General features: G+C 41.0%; 1 protein-coding gene across 2 annotated transcripts in view; it reads right to left on the bottom strand.

Moving 5' to 3' along the window:
* Positions 1 to 19,656, bottom strand: part of DPP6 (dipeptidyl peptidase like 6) — a 571,062-nt gene that overhangs the window by 387,340 nt on the left and 164,066 nt on the right. Inside the window, exon 1 of one of the 2 annotated variants that reach the window (XM_070728858.1) lies at positions 13,563 to 13,835. The exons of the other annotated variant lie outside the window; for it this stretch is intronic. Within the exon in view, the coding sequence (XP_070584959.1) occupies positions 13,563 to 13,835 (273 nt within the window). Of the gene's footprint in view, positions 1 to 13,562; positions 13,836 to 19,656 lie in introns of those variants that run through there. 2 annotated transcript variants of the gene reach the window in all.

Below are 19,656 nucleotides of genomic sequence, written 5' to 3'. Positions count from 1 at the left end.
TGTTCTGGTACATCTTCTACTCCCACTTCATGTTCTTCTGCTTTTTCTATTCCAATTCCAAACTCATCAAGTCCATTATAACAGTTGTCAGTGTCCTTCTCTGCCATCTCCAATTTGTAATCCTATTCCAGCTCCAATTCCAATGTCAATTATTAATCTCATTTCATGGTGGAAACCTTTAATGCCCTCAGAAATCTCCATCCGAAGCTCATCCAACAAGTCTCTTATTTCTCTTAGTTCCTCCATCTCCTTCTCCTTCACGTAAGAAATGGCTAATTTGGTCCAGCTGCTTAAATAAACAGCCTACAAAAAAGCCAACAAGGCGCTTTCTTTTTGTACAGAAGCAACAACAGGTTTAATCAATCCAGATAGCACGTTTCGTGAAGGTCGAGTCTAAGTAAACAAAAAACTCCAACTCAAAAACTTTCTCACCGATACAGTCTCTACCAATAGATGGCAACCATACCATCCTTAAATCTCTTCTTGTTTTTTAAGTTCTCAACTTTTCAATCCAAATAATATATATATATAAAACTTTAAAATAAGATTTTACAATTTCACTAAAATTCTTCCAAAATGATTTTTTAGACGTTAACTTCTACTCCCATTCAAAACAAAAACAGCAATTGTAGTATCCATTTAGCCACTCTCCCCAATTTCTCAAACTCCTTTTCCAGTAATACATAAGCAGAAAGTAACAAAAAGATTTCTCCCTCCGGCAGCAATGCTCAACTTGACAGTCAATTCTCCTCGCCACAACACCAGCACAAAACTTACATTCCCTTTTCTTTTCCGGATGACTTCCAATTCTTCAAGAAACTCTTTCTAGCATGCAGTCTCCTCGGCTAATGGCGGCTAGCCGCCTTTGCAACGCTGATGGTGGAAGCTGCATGTTGGGCAACAATTGGTGCATCTTCAAGAAGTCTGAGGAGACATTGTAGAGACATTTCTCCACTGCAGATGGATTAGGTTCTGCTGCTGTGGTAGACCACTGTCAGGCAACGAGGTCCACAAACATTTTGGGGGAAGGGATTACCTCCTGTGGCATGGATTGTTCAAGAAATAAAGGATCTCTCTTGCCTTTGGTCTTGTTGGGCTCCGGAACCAAAGGCAGTGGGGTCAAACCTGCTCCTATCTGGGCCTTGTTTAGTAATGGCCGGAAGAGATGAATTGGAAATAGGCCAACACACACAGGTTGTTCCAGTTGTACTTCTTCATCTTCAGACAGTTCAAATGTTGTTATGCCATCAGTGGTGGGTCTTCTTCCTCTTCCTCCTCTATGTCTACCTCTTCCACCCCTGCCAGTTTTTCTGGTGCCCACCACACAGGTGGAGTTAATACTGGGTCTGCTTCTGCCTGTAGTTGATCCCTGTGGCAACAGGGGGCAGCGAGATGCTAGTTCTCCTGTTGTCTGGCCTATTGCACACCCGCTGTGATACCTTCTGCCACCAAGGGCCTCATATCCTCAGGAAGCGTAAAATTCGCCTCTTGAGTTGGCCGTGTAAAAGTTGCAGTAGGTCCACAAGTGGCCTCTTTAGGAGTGTGCCTCATTCCTGGTTTGGGTGCTGACACCTCCATCAGAGATTAGAAATCCACCCCAGGACCCCATAATTGGAAATCTGAATTAGGGATGATCGCTCCTAATCCGATGCAATATGATATTTTTGGCTGGGTGGATGAGGCCTTGTTGTTACACTTATTTTTTATTATTTTTTATTTTATTTATTTATTTTATTTATTTATTTTTGTCCAATACACAATACATAGAAGAGAATAGACATGAGGTAATATATATAAAGGAAAATATAAAATAGAGGAGAAGATATATGAAAGGAAGAAAATATATATGATATATGAGATAGAGGAAAGACAATTGGACAGGGGACGAAAGGCACACTAGTGCACTTATGTACGCCCCTTACTGACCTCTTAGGAACCTGGAGAGGTTAATTGTGGAGAGTCTAAGGGAGAAATGTTGGGGGTTGGGGTTGACACTATTGAGTCTGGTAATGAGTTCCACGCTTCGACAACTCGATTGTTAAAGTCATATTTTTTACAGTCAAGTTTGTAGCTGTTAATATTAAGTTTGAATCTGTTGCGTGCTCTTGTGTTATTGCGGTTGAAGTTGAAGTAGTCATTGACAGGTAGGACATTGCAGCATATGATCTTGTGGGCAATACTTAGATCGTGTTTTAGGCGCTGTAGTCCTAAGCTTTCTAGACCCAGGATTGTTAGTCTATTTTCGTAGAGTATTCTGTTTCTAGTGAAGGAGTGAAGAGCTCTTCTGGTGAAATATTTTTGGACGTTTTCAATTGTGTTGATGTCCGAGATGTGGTATGGGTTCCAGACAGATGAGCTGTATTCTAGGATGGGTCTGGTAAAAGTTTTGTAGGCTTTTGTGAGTAGTGTGAGATTGCCAGAGCAGACTGCTGCTTTTCTACATATTTTGTCTAGCGCTTTACAGTATATTGGCGCTTTTCAGCCACCTTCATTCCCCTTTGGTGGATGCTTTTTGGAAGAGGACTTATGGGCCTGATCTGTCCTGGTTGCTTCCTGGCTTTCATGAGAGCTCCTAGGCCTCTCAACCTCTCTGGTGGGAGAAGGGGACTTTGTTGGCTCCATCTCAAGGATAATTGGTAGCGAGGGTATCTAGGCTGAAGGCCCCTGTGAAATACCAGTTCCTGGCTGATTCATGCTGTGCCCTAGGGGTGTAGTGAAGACAATGTCCTGTCAGGTAATTTCTGAGGGGCTTTTGGTTCATTTGCCATGACCTGAGGGCGTGGCCCTAACAATCGTTGGCACGCTGCCGACCTGGGAGTGTGAGACTCCACTGGAGTGATCAGAAGCTGTAATAAGCCCACTCTAATTTTGCCCGGTCTGAGTAATTTGCCCCATGATTTGTTTATTTAGTTATTTATTATTACTATTTTGCTTAATGCTCCTTGCCTTGCTGTGCCAGAGGATTGTCTAATGAGCCTGGGCCAACTTATCAATGTTATTAATGGTTGATTGTGTCCCGACATAGATCTGATACAGGCCCAATTGGTAAAAAGATGGCCGCCGTAGCATTATTGGGGAAGATGCAATGAGTGGGCTTGGATTGCTGAAAGTTATCTTTGGTTAAAGGTGAGGAATGGCCTCGGGCTAGAAGGAACAAGCTGCTTCTACATTTGTTTTGGCTCCTGGGCCATCGGCAAAATCCAAAATGGCGGGCACGACTCGTGATTTCCTTAATGATCACAGCAAAAAAGATGGTAAAATTAGACCTGACTATGATTGTTTTACTTAGCAGCGCAAGTCCCAATTGTGGTAGTAAATCGATGACCGTGTAACAACAAAATAATAAAAGATGGCACAGAGATAACAATGCCAAGAACTTGCCAAAAAGGTTGAATTCATATGTACAGTATATTCAGTTGGAATAATTTGCAGTTCTATGTTACAGGATAATTCATTTTACATAACAATCCAATTTCATTTTATTTCGCAGGCTCGTTTTTTCAGAAATCTCTACCCCACCCCACCACCAAAATGAAACGGGCCTCGCTTATGGCACATTTCACTACAAAGCAAAGAGCAATTATCATTTCCTTTGCAGTTTTCGAAAATAAATTACTCTCCAGATCTTGCACTATATATTCCCAAAGGCTTATATAGGCTAATTTAAACAGCCTAACCCACAGCCTGAATTATTAATACCGAAAATATTGGCAATTACTTCTGTGATTCATAACTTGTCTATCTCAGGAGGCCGAAAAAGGCAACTATAAAACATCTTTTGAAGTCCAAGTTAAGTTAGTTAAATAGAGGGTACAAGGGAACACGACCGTGTACAAAACTCCCTCATTTGATTTTTGGCACAAATTACTTGCGTTTGCTATTTTGTAAAAAAAGAAAGGAAAGAAATAGTCATTTAGAGATCACTGCTTTGATTATTATGCAACAAGTAGGGGAAGCATTAAGTGACATCCAGACATATGGTACATCATTCCAGTGGTGGGAAGCAGCTGGTGCACTCAGGTGCCCCATCGCGGTAGGAAATTCCAGGATGCGTGTGCAGCTGTGCGCCCCTGATGTGTCCCCATGTGAGATTTGACTTCTGGGCATGCGCATAAAGCAAAATCTCGCACAAGGAAACTTCACTTGTAATAATAGGAATAGAATAGAATAGAACAAAGCAGAACAGAACAGGAACAGAACAGAAATAGAATAGAACAGAACAAAAATAGAATAGGACAGGACTGGACTGGAATGGAATAGAATAGAACAGGAACAGAATAGAACAGGAACAGAACAGAACAGAAATAGGACAGGACAGGACAGCACTGGAATGGAATAGAATAGAATAGAATAATAAGGTCACAAAAGGGGACCACATGATTCCTGGACAAAATAACCATTATAAATATGAGCCAGTTGTCAATTATCTGAATTTTGATCACATGATCATGGGGATGCTGCAAAGGACATAACTGTGAAAAATGGTCATAAGTCACATTTTTCAATGCCGTTGAAACTTTGAATGGTGACTAAATGAACTGTTGTTAGTCAAGGACTACCTATATACTTAAATTATCCTGATGAATTATCCTGGTAATGATGAATAAGGGAAGACTTTGGATATTTAAGTAACACTATGTATAAAATTGATTCCTGATCTGCAACCTTATTAATAAGAAAAAATATGTTGGCTTATCCATGTTAAAGGGACGATTGTTATGATTAGCTTTATTGTCTTATGATACGAGCTGGTCTTTTACATTAGGGTTGATTTTCTTATGGACTTGATTAATGCATTATTGTTTCATGGTAATTAAAAGGAATGAATTTACAGACAATCTCCACGTATATCAAACTCAGCACCTTTGCATACAGAAATTACACCCATCAATCACCTTGTCTACAAAGAAAAGTAAGCAAGAGAGACCAACCAGGAAAACATTTAAAGGCAATGCTAAGTAACATAAATTAACTTTATTTTTTTAGTCTATATTCTAGTCTGAAAAGTACTAATCTCAAAAAGGAAAAGTACATAGGGAAAGCAAGTAGGATGCTTGGCTGCATAGCTAGAGGTATAACAAGCAGGAAGAGGGAGATTATGATCCCGCTATATAGAATGCTGGTGAGACCACATTTGGAATACTGTGTTCAGTTCTGGAGACTTCACCTGCAAAAAGATATTGACAAAATTGAACGGGTCCAAAGACGGTCTACAAGAATGGTGGAAGGTCTTAAGCATAAAATGTATCAGGAAAGACTTAATGAACTCAATCTGTATAGTCTGGAGGACAGAAGGAAAAGGGGGGACATGATCAAAACATTTAAATATGTTAAAAGGTTAAATAAGGTCCAGGAGGGAAGTGTTTTTAATAGGAAAGTGAACACAAGAACAAGGGGACACAATCTGAAGTTAGTTGGGAGAAAAATCAAAAGCAACGTGAGAAAATATTATTTTACTGAAAGACTAGTAGATCTTTGGAACAAACTTCCAGCAGACGTGTAACTGAATTTAAACATGCCTGGGATAAACATATATCCATCCTAAGATAAAATACAGAAAATAGAATAAGGGCAGACTAGATGGACCATGAGGTCTTTTTCTGCCGTCAGACTTCTATACGTATTTCTATGTTTCTACATGTGATCCCAGAATTATAAACATATATCTCCCCAATTATATTTTCTGCATGTACTTTATTATTTATTTCCTTCAGATTTTTTTTATCCTGTCTGCACTCAAAACTTAAAACTTACCTAATACTCCTTCTTCTTCCTCTTTTCCCCAGAACAATAACTCTGTGAAGTGGATTGGGTTGAGAAAGAGAGTTGACAGAGCCAAAGACAGATTTCTCCCACTAAGGCAGGATTAAAACTCAGTGTCTCTTGGTGATTGGTCCAAATCACCCAACTGGCTTTAATGCCTAAAGCGAGACTGGAACTCACAGCCTCCTGGTTTATAGGGCAGTTCCTTAACTGCTACAGCAAACTGACATCTTACTTTTATTCCTTTACCAAATTATATCTAAAACCATTCATCTGGAGACACAATTCTATAACCACAGGAGAAGAGTAATGTAATGTGTGAAATTTAGATGACCAGCAATTTTTAAAAGTGACATGCTTCAGAAGCCATGGACAGTGTTGGATTATAGCATTTAAGCACTAAAGAGAAATAAAAAAATAATCTTCTTAAGGAAGTGAAACTACTGTAAGGCCAAAGCTAGCCGCCGGGAATTTAGGCTAACATTTTTGATTGGTATTCTGTGTATTTCATTGTCTCTCTAGATTCATCACAGGTTTTTTTTAATGCTCCCATTTCTAATATCTCACAAACGAATGGAGCTGTCACCTTCATATCAATTGTTGCAAGGCTGCAAAATATATCTCCCTTTCTCCTTGATCAGAGATAATTAATTCTCCACATCTACGGCCTTCTGCTAAATCAAAACACAGAAACGTTTAGGTCTTCCCTACTTATCGAGATTTCATTTTATTTTTTAATATTTGCAGGTTCTGTTTCTTCTTAGAAGTCTTTAATTCACTATCCTGGTTCAAGGTATACTTTAAAATGAAATAAACAAAGGATTTGAATTTATTTTTTCCATTCAGCACATTCAGTTAATTAGTGCCCCACTAATTATAGCATGATTCCCCATGAGAAATGGGGAAAACAATGGAGTCAGATTCTTTTAAAAACAAAAATGGAGACAAATAATACATGTTTACCTGACCTTTTTGCTGATCAAGCAAAAAGGTAAAGATGACAAAAGCCAAGATTTTAAAACACACACTTGATTGATTTGACATGTTAGGCTAAATCCTAATTAAGTGTTGCTGGGGTGGAAGGTGGGGTAATATTTTGTGTAATTTATTACAGATTTTTGAAACAATAGTTTATAACTTAGTGCCGTATGAATTTAGGAAATTATGCTTCATTAAATAAATTTTGTACAAACTATATCAGTATCCTCTCTGTACAGTATATGTAATAATAAAGAATAGCACAGCAAATAACTGCGAAAAAAGATCAGATACCAGCTTTTAGAAAACATGATCAAATGTTTTCTGCATAGCTTCCTAGCATTGTTTACATGCTGGAATTACTTTTAAAATATGCTTGAAATGAATGGACAAAAACATCGTAAATATGAGTTGGGTGTTTTAAATGATAAAATATATTCCCAGTGCAGCTGGGAATGATGAAGCTATATTTGTCCACAAATTAGAGAACTGAATTTTAGCCCAAGCATAACTGCACAAACTTAGTGGTACTATTAATTATTGACTGTGTTGTACACATCCAGAAAAAGAATGTAATTCAATTAATCATTGTTATATTAACCATGAATATGCCCATCATGTGGATATAGGATCCATTCCTTGAAAGAAAAGAGTCCTGTGATAAATTTTGTGCTTTGATATGAAATTCATATTAGCAGTCTAATCTCTCCAGATTTATTATTCTATCTGGTCTATTATTCTTTCTTTATTTGTGCAGAACATCAAACACAATGATAAACCAAAGTAGAAGAATTTTCAGCAACGATGTATTCAATTCTGTAGGAATATATTTAAAAAGCATGCTTTTCTACATTCTGTGTGGCCACAGTTATCCTTAAATTGTTACTCCTGTCCTCCAATGTCTTAAAAACCTGCAAAACTATTTGTGCGATGAAAGGCACATCTATTCACAATACTCTTGTGACCTTGTTCCCAGCAGTGCTTGCAACAAAGATAGAATAATTCTGCCATTTTTTTTGCATTAAAAACAAATCTAAGGTAAAAAAAAGGTGCTCTCTTTGTTTGGCTGCTTGTTTACAGATGTTTTATTACCTGACTAGGTGATATCATCAGTTTTCGTGAGTGTGGGGTTTGCTCCCCTCCCAATCATCTCCACACTTCAACCTTGAGCCATATGCATATCTTTTGAAAGTCAAAAATCTTGCTTTGGCATATCAACTGAGTGCTCTTTATCAATTAACAACAAGCAGCCAAAGTCACAAAATTTCCATCCTCTCATTTCAGAATCCAGGACACAAAATAATGGGTTATTCTGGGTTATCAGAAAATAGTTACCTGCTGAATATTATAAAAAAAAAATAGCTTTCCGATACTAAGAAGCAGTTTGGCAGAGAAACCAATTGCGTATAGGTCCTCAACTTATGTTGTGTTTAACAACCTTTCAAAGTTCCAATGGCATTGAAAATAGTATTTTTTTTTAATATTAATCAAACAATTATAGGATAGTAATTTGTACAAATAAACATCAGATACATAATGATAAATAGTAATGATGGAGGACAATAGAACAGTAGAACAGGGTCGGTAGGCACAATCGTGTGCTTATGCACGCCCCTTACAGACCTCTTAGAAAGGGGGAGAGGTCAACTGTAGTTAATCTAAGGTTAAAGGTTTTGGGGTTGGGAGTAGAAACCACAGAGTCAGGTAGAGCATCGCAAGTGTTGATTACTCTATTGCTGAAGTTGTATTTTTTGCAGTCTAGTTTGGAGCGGTTGACATTTAGTTTAAAACTATTTCGTGCTCGTGTGTTGTTGAAGTAGCTTATGACTGCTCCTCATAATTATGACCACCATACCATCACCATTCATGTGATCAATATTCAAGTACTGGGCAAGTAATGGTTACCACAACCCGAGGAGCATGTCTTTACCATCTGCAACCTTTCCAGCAATTCATTTTAGAATTGCCTTGGATAACAATTAAAATTCTGGTTCCCATTTTGGTTGTAAGTGGAGGACTGCCTATATCAGGTGGAGGTTTCTCATTCATTGGATGGATTCCAACAGAGGCTAGACAAAGATGGTTTACGTTGGATGCCTGCACTTAGAAGGAGTCTTACGACCAACTGGTTCCTCTACCTTAATATAACACAGCATTATAGCATTTAAACTTATACAGTGATCCCTCGTTTTTCACAGGGGATGCGTTCCAAGACCACCCGTAAAAAATGAATTTCCGTGAAGTAGAGGAAAGATATTTTTTAAATGTATTTAATGAGTATTCGGACTTTTAAAACCCACCCTTTGCATTAAACAGTAATTCTATAATGTTTCCCAGCTGGAACTACATGTGATATCCTACCAGTTTCTTTAATAGAGTACAGTAGTACTGTAGAATAATTTTATGAATTTGGATTTAAAATTTTCAATGGATTTAATGGATTTAAGCCCTATTTGAAAACACGTGAAGTAGCGAATCCGCAAAAGATGAACTGTGAAGTAGCGAGGGATTAGTGTTGTATAATATTTCAAAGTGCTTTTACAGCCCTCCCTAAATGGTTTACAGAGTCAGCCTCTTGCCCCCAGCAATCCGGGTCCCCATTTTATCCACCTGGGAAGGATGGAAGGCTGAGTCAACCTTGAGCTGGTGGTGAGATTTGAACTGCTGAACTACAACTAGCAGTTAGCTGAAGTAGCCTGCTGTGCTGCACTGTAACCACTGCACCACCTCGACTCTACTGTTTTCTAAAGCAAATACATTTTTCTACGTCCCTTAAAAAGGCAGACTTGGTCTAAACATATGAAGAACACTTTCAGGAACTGGGTATGTCCAGTCTAATGAAAACGAGTATTGGAAGTGATGTGATAGCAGTGTTCCAATATTTGAGGGGCTGTCAGAAAGAAGAGGGAGTCAACCTATTCTCCAAAACAACTGAAGAAAGGACAAGAAGCAATGGATGGGAACTAATCAAAAAAGGACTAACCTAGAACTAAGGAGAAATTTCTTGCAAGAACAATTAATCAGTGGAACTACTTGTTGGTTATGACCTACATGGCATCGGACCAGAATATCTCCGGGACCACCTTCTGCCGCACGAATCCCACCAGCCTATTAAGTCCCACAGAGTTGACCTTCTCCGGGTCCCATCGACTAAACAATGTCGTCTGGTGGGACCCAGGGGAAGAGCCTTCTCTGTGGCTGCCCCGGCCCTCTGGAACCAACCCCCCCCCCAGATTAGGACTGCCCCTACCTTCCTCACCTTTTGTAAGTTATTAAAAACTCATTTTTGCCGCCAGGCATGGGGAAATTAACACACACCCCAGTTGTCAAGGTTGGTGTATGGTTTGATTGGATTGTGTGTTTATTTAGGGTGGATTGGATTGTGTTTATTTAGGGTTTTAAATTGTATTTTTTTAAAAATTGGATTTGTATACTGTTTATGTTGTTGTGAGCCGCCCGAGTCCTTGGAGAGGGGTGGCATACAAATCTAATAAATTATTATTATTATTAATTATTATTACTTGCCTCCAGAAGTTGTGATTTCTAGAAGTTTTGGAGAAGAGATTGGACAACCATTTGTCTGAGATGGTATAGGGCAGTGATGGTGAACCTTTTTTTCCCTCGGGTGCCGAAATAGCGTGCATAAATGCTATCGCACATGCATGAGTGCCCATACCCATAATTCTATGCCTGGGAAGGGCGAAAACAGCTTCCCCTGCCCCCTGGAAGCCCTCCAGAAGCTGGAAACGACCTGTTTCCCAACTTCTGGTGGGCCCAGTAGGCTCGTGTTTCACCCTCAGCCTGGAGCCGTGGGAAGATAAAAATGTCTTCCCCCACCACCCCCAGGAGGCTCTCTGGAAGCCAAAAATGCCCTATCAGAGCCTCTGTGCAAGCCAAAACTCAGCATGTGCACACATATACATGTTGGTACTGAGCTGGGGCAACAGCTCGCCTGCCCACAGATATGGCTCCACATGCTACCTGTGGCACTCATGCCATAGGTTCTCCATCACTGGTATAATAATAATAATAATAATAATAATAATAATAATAATAATAATAATAATAATAATAATAATAACAACAACAACAACAACAACAAAACAACAACAACTATTATTATTATTATTATTATTATTATTATTATTATTTATTAGATCTGTATGCCACCCCTCTCCGAAAATTCGGGGCAGCTCACGGGTCTAGGATCTCCTGCTTGGACAAGAAAACCTCCAAAGTCCATTCCAACTTTGCAATTCCCTGGCGACATCTGGATTTTTGGCTGTCCCTATCTGGCCATGCATAAGGTCAATTGGAAATTATAAACTGAACGTAAATTAGTGTACAGCCCAATTGCTTCAGCCCCCTACAATTCCACTTTCTCATGTGGTCCTTTGGAAAAATTAATTGGCCAACCTTGCTTAAAGGAGACCACTTCACAATCTGCAAAGTACAATTCAGCACCTGAGACAGCTCCTAGATTAGCTCATTAAAGAACCATCTCTCAAGAAATACATGTCAGAAATGGAACTAGTATTTTTATGTCTGAAACTCATTCTAAAAATTATCCTTAAACATAACACACATATATTACACTACTGCTATCTACAGATTGTATTACCTCTAAACATCGGATTATATTACTGTTTTACAAAAGGCAGTTTCATTGTACGTGTGTATATCAATCGTGATTGCCTAGCTCTTAAACTTAATCCCTACACAATAATAATTTTGCACTGGAAAATTACTGTTCTGACTATCAGGTTTCCTATCTAAAGAAAACAAGAGAATCGGAATTTATTAATTAATGGAAATTTTCATTTGGTTTTTTTTTTTTGTATAGGTTTAAGGTGAAACAGGGAATTCTACAGCATTTTTCAAGATGCTTACTGACATATGAGCAGAAAGGAAAGTTATTTCATGTAAATATGTAGATGGTTATATTACCAATAAATGTTCTGGGGAAAGTATGGCTTTAAACTTTTACTTTAATTTTAAACAATCCACATTTACCTATTAAACCTCTCAAGTTCAAAATGTCCAGTTGCTAGGCAGGGTTTTTTTGGCTATACTGTATATAAAATTTGGTGAAGGTAACATAAATTGTTAGCTACTGTAAATATTTTTTAAACAGGAAAAAGTAAAGTTTGCTTTCTTATACTGCCACCTAGAGGGCAATGCCTGGAATACACTGGACACCAGCAAAAACAATCCCAGGGAAAAGTGAATTAACTTAAAAATTCTGTGTCAATTGGATTTAGATCTTATTTATTTCTACTAAATATTATAAAGGAACATAAAGCACAATTCACCCAGAGGTGCTGAATGTAACAGAACTTCTGGGCACTTTGCAAGATGTTTATATATTAATTTAATGATAAATGTTATCTCAAAGAAAAAAATTAGGAAGAAAAGGCGAAAAAACCCCAACAATCTACCTTTGCTTCCTTAAAAAAGTTTCTCAACAGTGATTTTTAATAAAAGTGATTGATTCTCCATCTATTAATTTTATACTAATTACTCATGTTTTTTTTTTAAACCAAGGTGTGAGCAAGCTGTTATTGTTTTGTAACTTTGGAGAAAGGAACATTTAAAAATAAATGTGCTTTGGAGGTACTGTATACAACAAACTTTGAAAATCCTTCTCTTTAATTTTTATTATATATGTACAAATAGATGAGAGCACATACGTATGCACATACACACACACACACATATACACACAATCACTACAGTAAACCAATAATGAAATTGGGTGACACGGTACTGCAAACTAAAGAATTAACACTGAATTACTAGTAGCCATTCCGATGGGCATCTTTGCCTGATCTAGATAACCAGGCAGAACTGGCCTTCGTATTTTGCATATGGAGATCATTGTAAGCTAGACACACAAATTACGCCTTTACTTGTGCAGAAAACATCCTCAGAATTCACAAGGATTTAAACAAAACTTAAAGGGGGCTTTGCTTCTATTTACACAAATGTCAGTGCACAGAAACATACCAAAAAAAAAAAAGCACACAAAAACCCGCTCACACAAACCAACTTCAAGGAGAAGGGCCCCCTCCCAGGCTAAAATAGTAATTTTATCAAGAAAAATAACCTTCTTTCTTTAACAAAGAGTTATGAATTCCAGATTATTCCAACTTTTTTCCCCTTCTTATCCTTCTCAGAATCAGTAAGTGTCCTGGATGAGTCACAGGTTACTAAGGAGATATGCAAATACAAACTCTTTTGAAATTTCTCCAAGGAGGTAGAAAGGTAGGGAAGAAAGTGGGGATTGGGGGGAGAGGGTAGGCGGAAAGAGATGCAAAAATCGGAACCAACAAAAAGCACATGTTGCACAAATTTAGGCTCAGACACATTCTGGGACCTTCTTGAAAAATCTACTTTGGACCACTTGAGAAAATAAGGAGGAGGAGGAGAAAGAGAAAGCAAATTGGTTTGTGAGCTATTTTATCTCTCCCAATCCTATGCAAACTGCTTTAACTTTTCCTTAAATCAAAGGTTTCCAACAGTACCACTAGTGGCATCCATCTCTTAAACCCAAGGAAGACCCCCAAGTTTTCTCATGAGCTTCCATAAGGTCCCCGTACCAGAACCGGTGGGGCAGATAATAAGAACAAGGACAGAAAGTCTCCGTGAAGCCTCTCTCTCCCGACTGCCTAGGCGCATCAATCCGTCCCATGGCCACGACTTCTCCGTCCATCCGTCCGTCGGGGTTGAAAGCGCTCAACACCCGAGCCCGTCTTTTCTCCCACCCGCGTCCTGCCCGCCCCCCGCCCCCCTCCCCCCGAGTCAGGCAGGAGTTGGCTTACATCCTCCTCCTCGCCGTCGCTCCTCCTCGCATGGTACTGGAAGCGAGGTCTGGGATTGTGCGGCTGCAAGGGGCGCGAAGCCTTCGCGGCTCCGGCCACCGCGTGGGCCGAGGCGGCGGCGGCAGCGGCGGCAACAGCAGCAGCGGCGGCGGCGGCGGCGGCCCCGTCTTCCTCGGAGCACTGAGGGCCTAGGAGATGGCTGGCTTCGGGCGTGACGGGGAAGGAGCGGGAGGTGTTGATCTTCCCGCCGAAGCGCTGGTACAAGGAAGCCATTCGGGCGATCCAGGGCGGCAGGCTGACCAGAAGACTACGGAGTTCACCGGCCGTCTGGAGCCCCGCGTCTTCTGCCCGCCGGTGGCCAGCTCCGGACGAGCCACCACCCCCGTTCTGTCTCAGGGGAGACGGCGAGAACGGCGCGCTCGCCGCCCGGGCATCGGAACAAGAGGAGGGGTGGCTAGGAGAGAAGCGTGGAGGAAGCCCGCCGTCGGCGCGTCGAACTCGCCGCCCCTCTTCCCTCGCCGGGAAGATCGATGCGGTCCCGACCTCCCCCACCCACCACCGGTTAGAGGAGGGGCGCGCAGCAGCGAGGCGACTCGGCTCCCTCCCCGGGGCCACAGAGGAACCTGCTTTCCAGGTCGCACGCCAACAGTGTGTGTTGACTGGGAGGTTTGGGGGGGGGGGCTGAGGGGTGTAGGGCAGAGGAGGGCGCGAGCGAGTGCGCGCGCGCGTGCCAGGGAAGGGAAAAGGCGAAATGCGCGCAAGGCGGCTTTGGCGAGAGCGGGTCCGCAAACCGGGCGCTTTTCAGCCCCGAGTAACTGGGTTACCTCCTTCCAACGGGGAAACTTGGAAAGCGGCGGGTGGGTGGTTGTGTGTGGGGCAGGGGAGGGGGAAGTACACCTCGCGTGCCTGGCTGGGCTTGGAAGGCGAGAGGTGGGACCGGCTGGTGGCCACCCTCTTTCCGACGGGAGGGAGTTCGCGTCTGCTTTCTTCTCCTCCGGGCACCTGCCCAAAACCTTTCTCCTCCCGCCCGGGGGGCTTCTTTTAACCCCTGCCGGCGCTGCGCCCGCTTTCTTCATTCATTTTGCTGCATTAAAACGTGCTCCAGCGCCCCTCCGTGGAAACACGCGCGCATTACTTCGCGGGGCGTCAACAAAGCGCCAGACGAGCCAAGACCCCTCGCGAGTCGCCCGGAGGGGCGGAGTAGATCAATGCCGTTTCCACTCTCCCTCCCCGGGAAGGGCTGGCAGTCTTCTGGCGCCCCTTTTCCTGCCCTTCCCGGGTGGCTGGCTTGGCAGTTCGGACGGCTCAGAGGCAGCCAACGGCGATCACTGCACTCGGGGCCAGCCAGAGGTTAGCTCTGGGCAGCGGCATTTCATTAAAGGGGAGTGAGTGGATGGAAGGGGAGATGTCCGGGCTTTGGGATGGGGAAACAGCGAGCCCCCCTCTCGCAGATCTCTGGGTTCCCATAGCAACGTGTGTGTGTGAGAGAGAGAGAGAGGAAGGAAGGAAAAGAACGATAGAAAGAAAGGAAGGAAGCAAGAAAGAAAGAAAAAGCAAGCAAGAAAAAGAAAAAAAGCAACAAAGGAAGGAAGGACAAGAAAAAGAAAGAAAAAGAAAGAAAGAAAGAAAGAGCAAACAAGAAAGAAAAAGAAAGAGAAGAGGAAGAAAAGGAAGAAAAGGAAAGAAAGAGAAAGAACAAACAAGAAAGAAAAAAAGAAAAAAACAGAGAAAGTAAGCAAGGAAGAAACAGAAGAAAAAGAGAGAAAGAATGAGCAAGCAAGAAAGAAAGAGAAAGCAAAAAGAAAGATGAAAGAAAGAGAAAGAAAGAGAAAGAAAAAGAGAGAGAGAGAAAGAAAGAAAAAGCAAGAAAGAAAAAGAAAAAAGCAACAAAGGAAGGAAGGAAGGACAAGAAAAAGAAAAAGAAAGAATAAGAAAGAAAGAAAGAGAAACAGCAAACAAGAAAGAGAAAGAAAAAGAAAGAAAAGAGAAAGCAAGGAAGGAAGAAACAAAGAAGAAAAAGAGAAAGAATGAGCAAGCAAGCAAGAAAGAGAAAGAAAAAAGAAAGAAGAAAAGGAAAGAAAGAGAAAGAACAAACAAGAAAGAGAAAGAAAAAGAAAGAAGAAGAAAAGGAAAGAAAGAGAAAGAACAAACAAGAAAGATAAAGAAAAAGAAAGAAAAGAGAAAGTAAGCAAGGAAGAAACAGAAGAAAAAGAGAGAAAGAATGAGCAAGCAAGCAAGAAAGAGAAAGAATAAAGAAAGATGAAAGAAAGAGAAAGAAAGAGAAAGAAAAAAGAGACAGAAAAAGAAGGAAAGAAAGAGCAAGCAAGCAAGAAAAGAAAGAAAGAAAGAAAAAGAAGGAAAGGAAATAAATTTCTCTATTCAGTGACAGCAAATTGAATACAGAAACTTGAGAATTCAGACGGTGGCCAGGTTCTTGATGGACAATGCTTCGGACTTTACCTCTCTACCCTTCCCAGCTTTTCATAAAAGGCTTCTGCGTAGAGAGGTTTCTTTTCTCCCATATTTTCTTCCTTCCGTTATTGCTATTGTTATTTCTTAAATAACAGTAAAAGAAAATCATTGTGGCAGATGGCTGAGCTGTTTGGTCCTTGATGCTCTCTGAAGTTGGCTGGGTGTTTTGGGGGGGAGGTTTGCAGACATTTCATTACCCAACTAGGTCATTTCATCAGTGCAAGGGTCGGGGGTGTTCTTCTGCTAGCATTAAAGATATTACTTAATTGGGTTATGAAAGACCTGCAAGAAAACAACCATCTCAGAGAGAAACAAGGAGCCCACTTTTTTTCCAGTAACAGTATCTTTCCTTCCTCCATTTATCCACCCTTCCTTTCCTTTCTTTATCCTTCCTTCCCTCATTCCCTTTTACTTGCATGGCAATCCTAACTTACTTTCTTGAACCATGAACCAATGATCCTGCAATGAACATATACGGTAATTTGCCCTTGATCTGGGAAAAGATTGCCAAGAAACCAAAATATTTAGACCAGCGGGCAGTCCTGATCCAAAGTTAGAGATATATGTCCTGCAGGCTCACTTATCAGTAGCCAAGAGACCAAAATAAACTTTCTTGTGATCTTCAAAACGCATCATCTGACATTTATTAACAAGAAGTTCAAATAGGAGGCTGTAAGTCCCACATTTAACCAGATCCACGTTTGTTTGTTTTTTAGATTAGTACCTAAGAGCCTAGTTAGTACCCATGATTCTGCATACAGATAATCCTCGACTTACAGCTATTCATTTAGTAATCATTATTATTATTATTATTATTATTGTTGTTGTTGTTGTTGTTGTTGTTATTATTATTATTATTATTATTATTATTATTATTATTATTATTATTATTATTATTTCAACTCCTACCCTCAAAACATCGCTACAGAGCACTGCACACCAAGACAACTAGACACAAGAACAGATTTTCCCCGAACGCCATCACTCTATTAGACAAATAATTCCCTCAACACTGTCAGACTTTCTACTAAATCTGCACTTCTATTCTACTAGTTTTTCTCATCATTCCTTTCACCCATTTCCTCCCATGTTGACTGTATGACTGTAACTTGTTGCTTATATCCTAAGATTTTTATTAATATTGCTTCTTCATTGCTTATTTGACCCCTATGACAATCATTAAGTGTTGTACCACATGATTCTTGACAAATGTATATTTTATTTTATGTATGTTGAGAGCATGTGCACCAAGACAAATTCCTTGTGTGTCCAATCACACTTGGCCAATAAAATTCTATTCCATTCTATTCTAATTCAACTTCTATGCCACCCAATCCCAAAGTTGAAGTTATAATGGGACTGGAAAAAATAGCAATAGCAATAGTACTTAGACTTATATACGGCTTCACAGTGCTTTTACAGCCTTCTCTAGGCAGTTTACAAAGAGTCCACATATTGCCCCCCAACAATCTGGGTCTTTATTTTACCAACTTTGGAAGGATGGAAGGCTGAGTCAACCTTGAGCCTACTGAGATTCGATCTGCCAAACTGCTGGCAGCTGGTGATCAGCAGAAGTAGCTTGCAGTATTGCACTCTAACCACTGCACCAAGGCAAGGCAAAGTGACATTGAGTTTTTCACACCCTCCCCTTGTGACTGTTGGAAGTATTTCCATGGTCAGGTGATCAAAATTAGAATACTTGGCAACTGGCATGTTTTTATGACAGTTTTGATGCCTCGGGGTCGAGCGATCACTTTTTATGATCTTTCTGACACAGAAAGCCAGATTCACTTAATTTTATTAACGACTTCACCTCGAGATTCGGCTACTGTAATGCTCTCTACATGGGGCTACCTTTGAAAAGTGTTCGGAAACTTCAGATCGTGCAGAATGCAGCTGCGAGAGCAGTCATGGGCTTCCCTAAATATTTATTTATTTGTTTGTTTATTGGATTTGTATGCCCATGTTGCACCAACACTCCGCAGTCTGCATTGGTTGCAGATCAATTTCAAAGTGTTGGTTATGACCTATAAAGCCCTTCATGGCATCAGGCCAGAATATCTCCAGGACCGCCTTCTGCCGCACAAATCCCAGCGACCGGTTAGGTCCCACAGAGTTGGCCTTCTCCGGGTCCCGTCGACTAATGTCGTTTGGCGGGCCCCAGGGGAAGAGCCTTCTCTGTGGAGGCCCCGACCCTCTGGAACCAGCTCCCCCCAGATATCAGAGTTGCCCCCACCCTCCTTGCCTTTCGCAAGCTCTGTCGTCAGGCATGGGGGAATTGAAATTTCCCTTCCCCCTAGGCTTATAGAATTTATACATGGTATGCTTGTATGTATGAGTGGGTTTTTAAATTGGGGTTTTTTAGATTGTTTTTAATATTAGATTTGTTTACATTGTCTTTTTATATTGTTGTTAGCCGCCCCGAGTCTTCGGAGATGGGCGGCCTACAAATCTAATAAATAAATAAATAAATTCACTTAACAAACGTGGCAAGAAATGGGCTTCGCTTAACAACTGTCTTGTTTAGCAACGGAAATCCTGGTTTCCACTGTGGTTGTAATTTTGAGGACGGCGTGTATTGATCTGGAAGCCTTTTCATGTTCATTTATTTTAAAATAAACAGAAACGTAACAGGACAAATATTGTTAACTAATTCCGGGAGAGTGTAGAGAGAAAAATACGATGGGTGCCAGAAGCCTCTTGAGGGAAAACAGATACGATATTAGCAGGAGGAAGGGGAAGAAAATAAAAAATAGTTAAATAGGATGTTTTTCCTCCCACTGGAAATAGGCAGGAATGGAGAACTCTGAAAGAAAACATTCAAGGTGGCCATAAAATGACAATGGGAAAAATAGCCTCAAGGTCACATGTGTTAATAAGAATGCTTTCCCTTACCAGCATGGGAACAAAAGACTGTGTTTTCTACAGTGCTGCACGCTCTCAATCACAGCTCGGGCTCTTAAGCAAAGATTACATGTACCTAATTGCAAATTTACTGAAAAATGTATTACAGGTAGTCCTCGGCATACGACTCCAGTTGAGCCCAAACATTTCATTATTCACCAAGGCAGGTAAGTGAGTTTTGCTATATTTTGCAACCTTTTTTTTTTTCTGGCCATAGTTATTAAGCACATTGCAGCTGCTGCTAAGTAAATTATGCAGTTATTAAGTGAATTGGTCTTCCCTCCTGTCTTGGTAGCGCAGGCAAGTCAATTTCCTTCGTCGCCAGTGTTTTGTCCTACCAATGAAAAGGCGGACAGGCTCAGGCACAGTAACAGTCTGCATTGGTTGCCGATCAGTTTCCGGTCACAATTCAAAGTGTTGGTTATGACCTATAAAGCCCTTCATGGCATCGGACCAGAATATCTCCGGGACTGCCTTCTGCTGCACGAATCCCAGCGACCGGTTAGGTCCCACAGAGTTGGCCTTCTCCGGGTCCCATCGACTAAGCAATGTCATCTGGCGGGACCCAGGGGAAGAGCCTTCGCTGTGGTGGCCCTGACCCTCTGGAACCAGCTCCCCCCAGAGATTAGGAGTTTCCCCACCCTCCTTGCCTTTCGCAAACTCCTTAAAACCCACCACTGCTGTCAGGCATGGGGGAATTGAGACATCACCCCCAGGC

The sequence above is a fragment of the Erythrolamprus reginae genome, chromosome Z (assembly GCF_031021105.1).
Source record: "Erythrolamprus reginae isolate rEryReg1 chromosome Z, rEryReg1.hap1, whole genome shotgun sequence".
Classification (NCBI taxonomy): Eukaryota; Metazoa; Chordata; class Lepidosauria; order Squamata; family Dipsadidae; genus Erythrolamprus; species Erythrolamprus reginae.
This window is presented reverse-complemented; position numbering and strand designations above follow the sequence as displayed.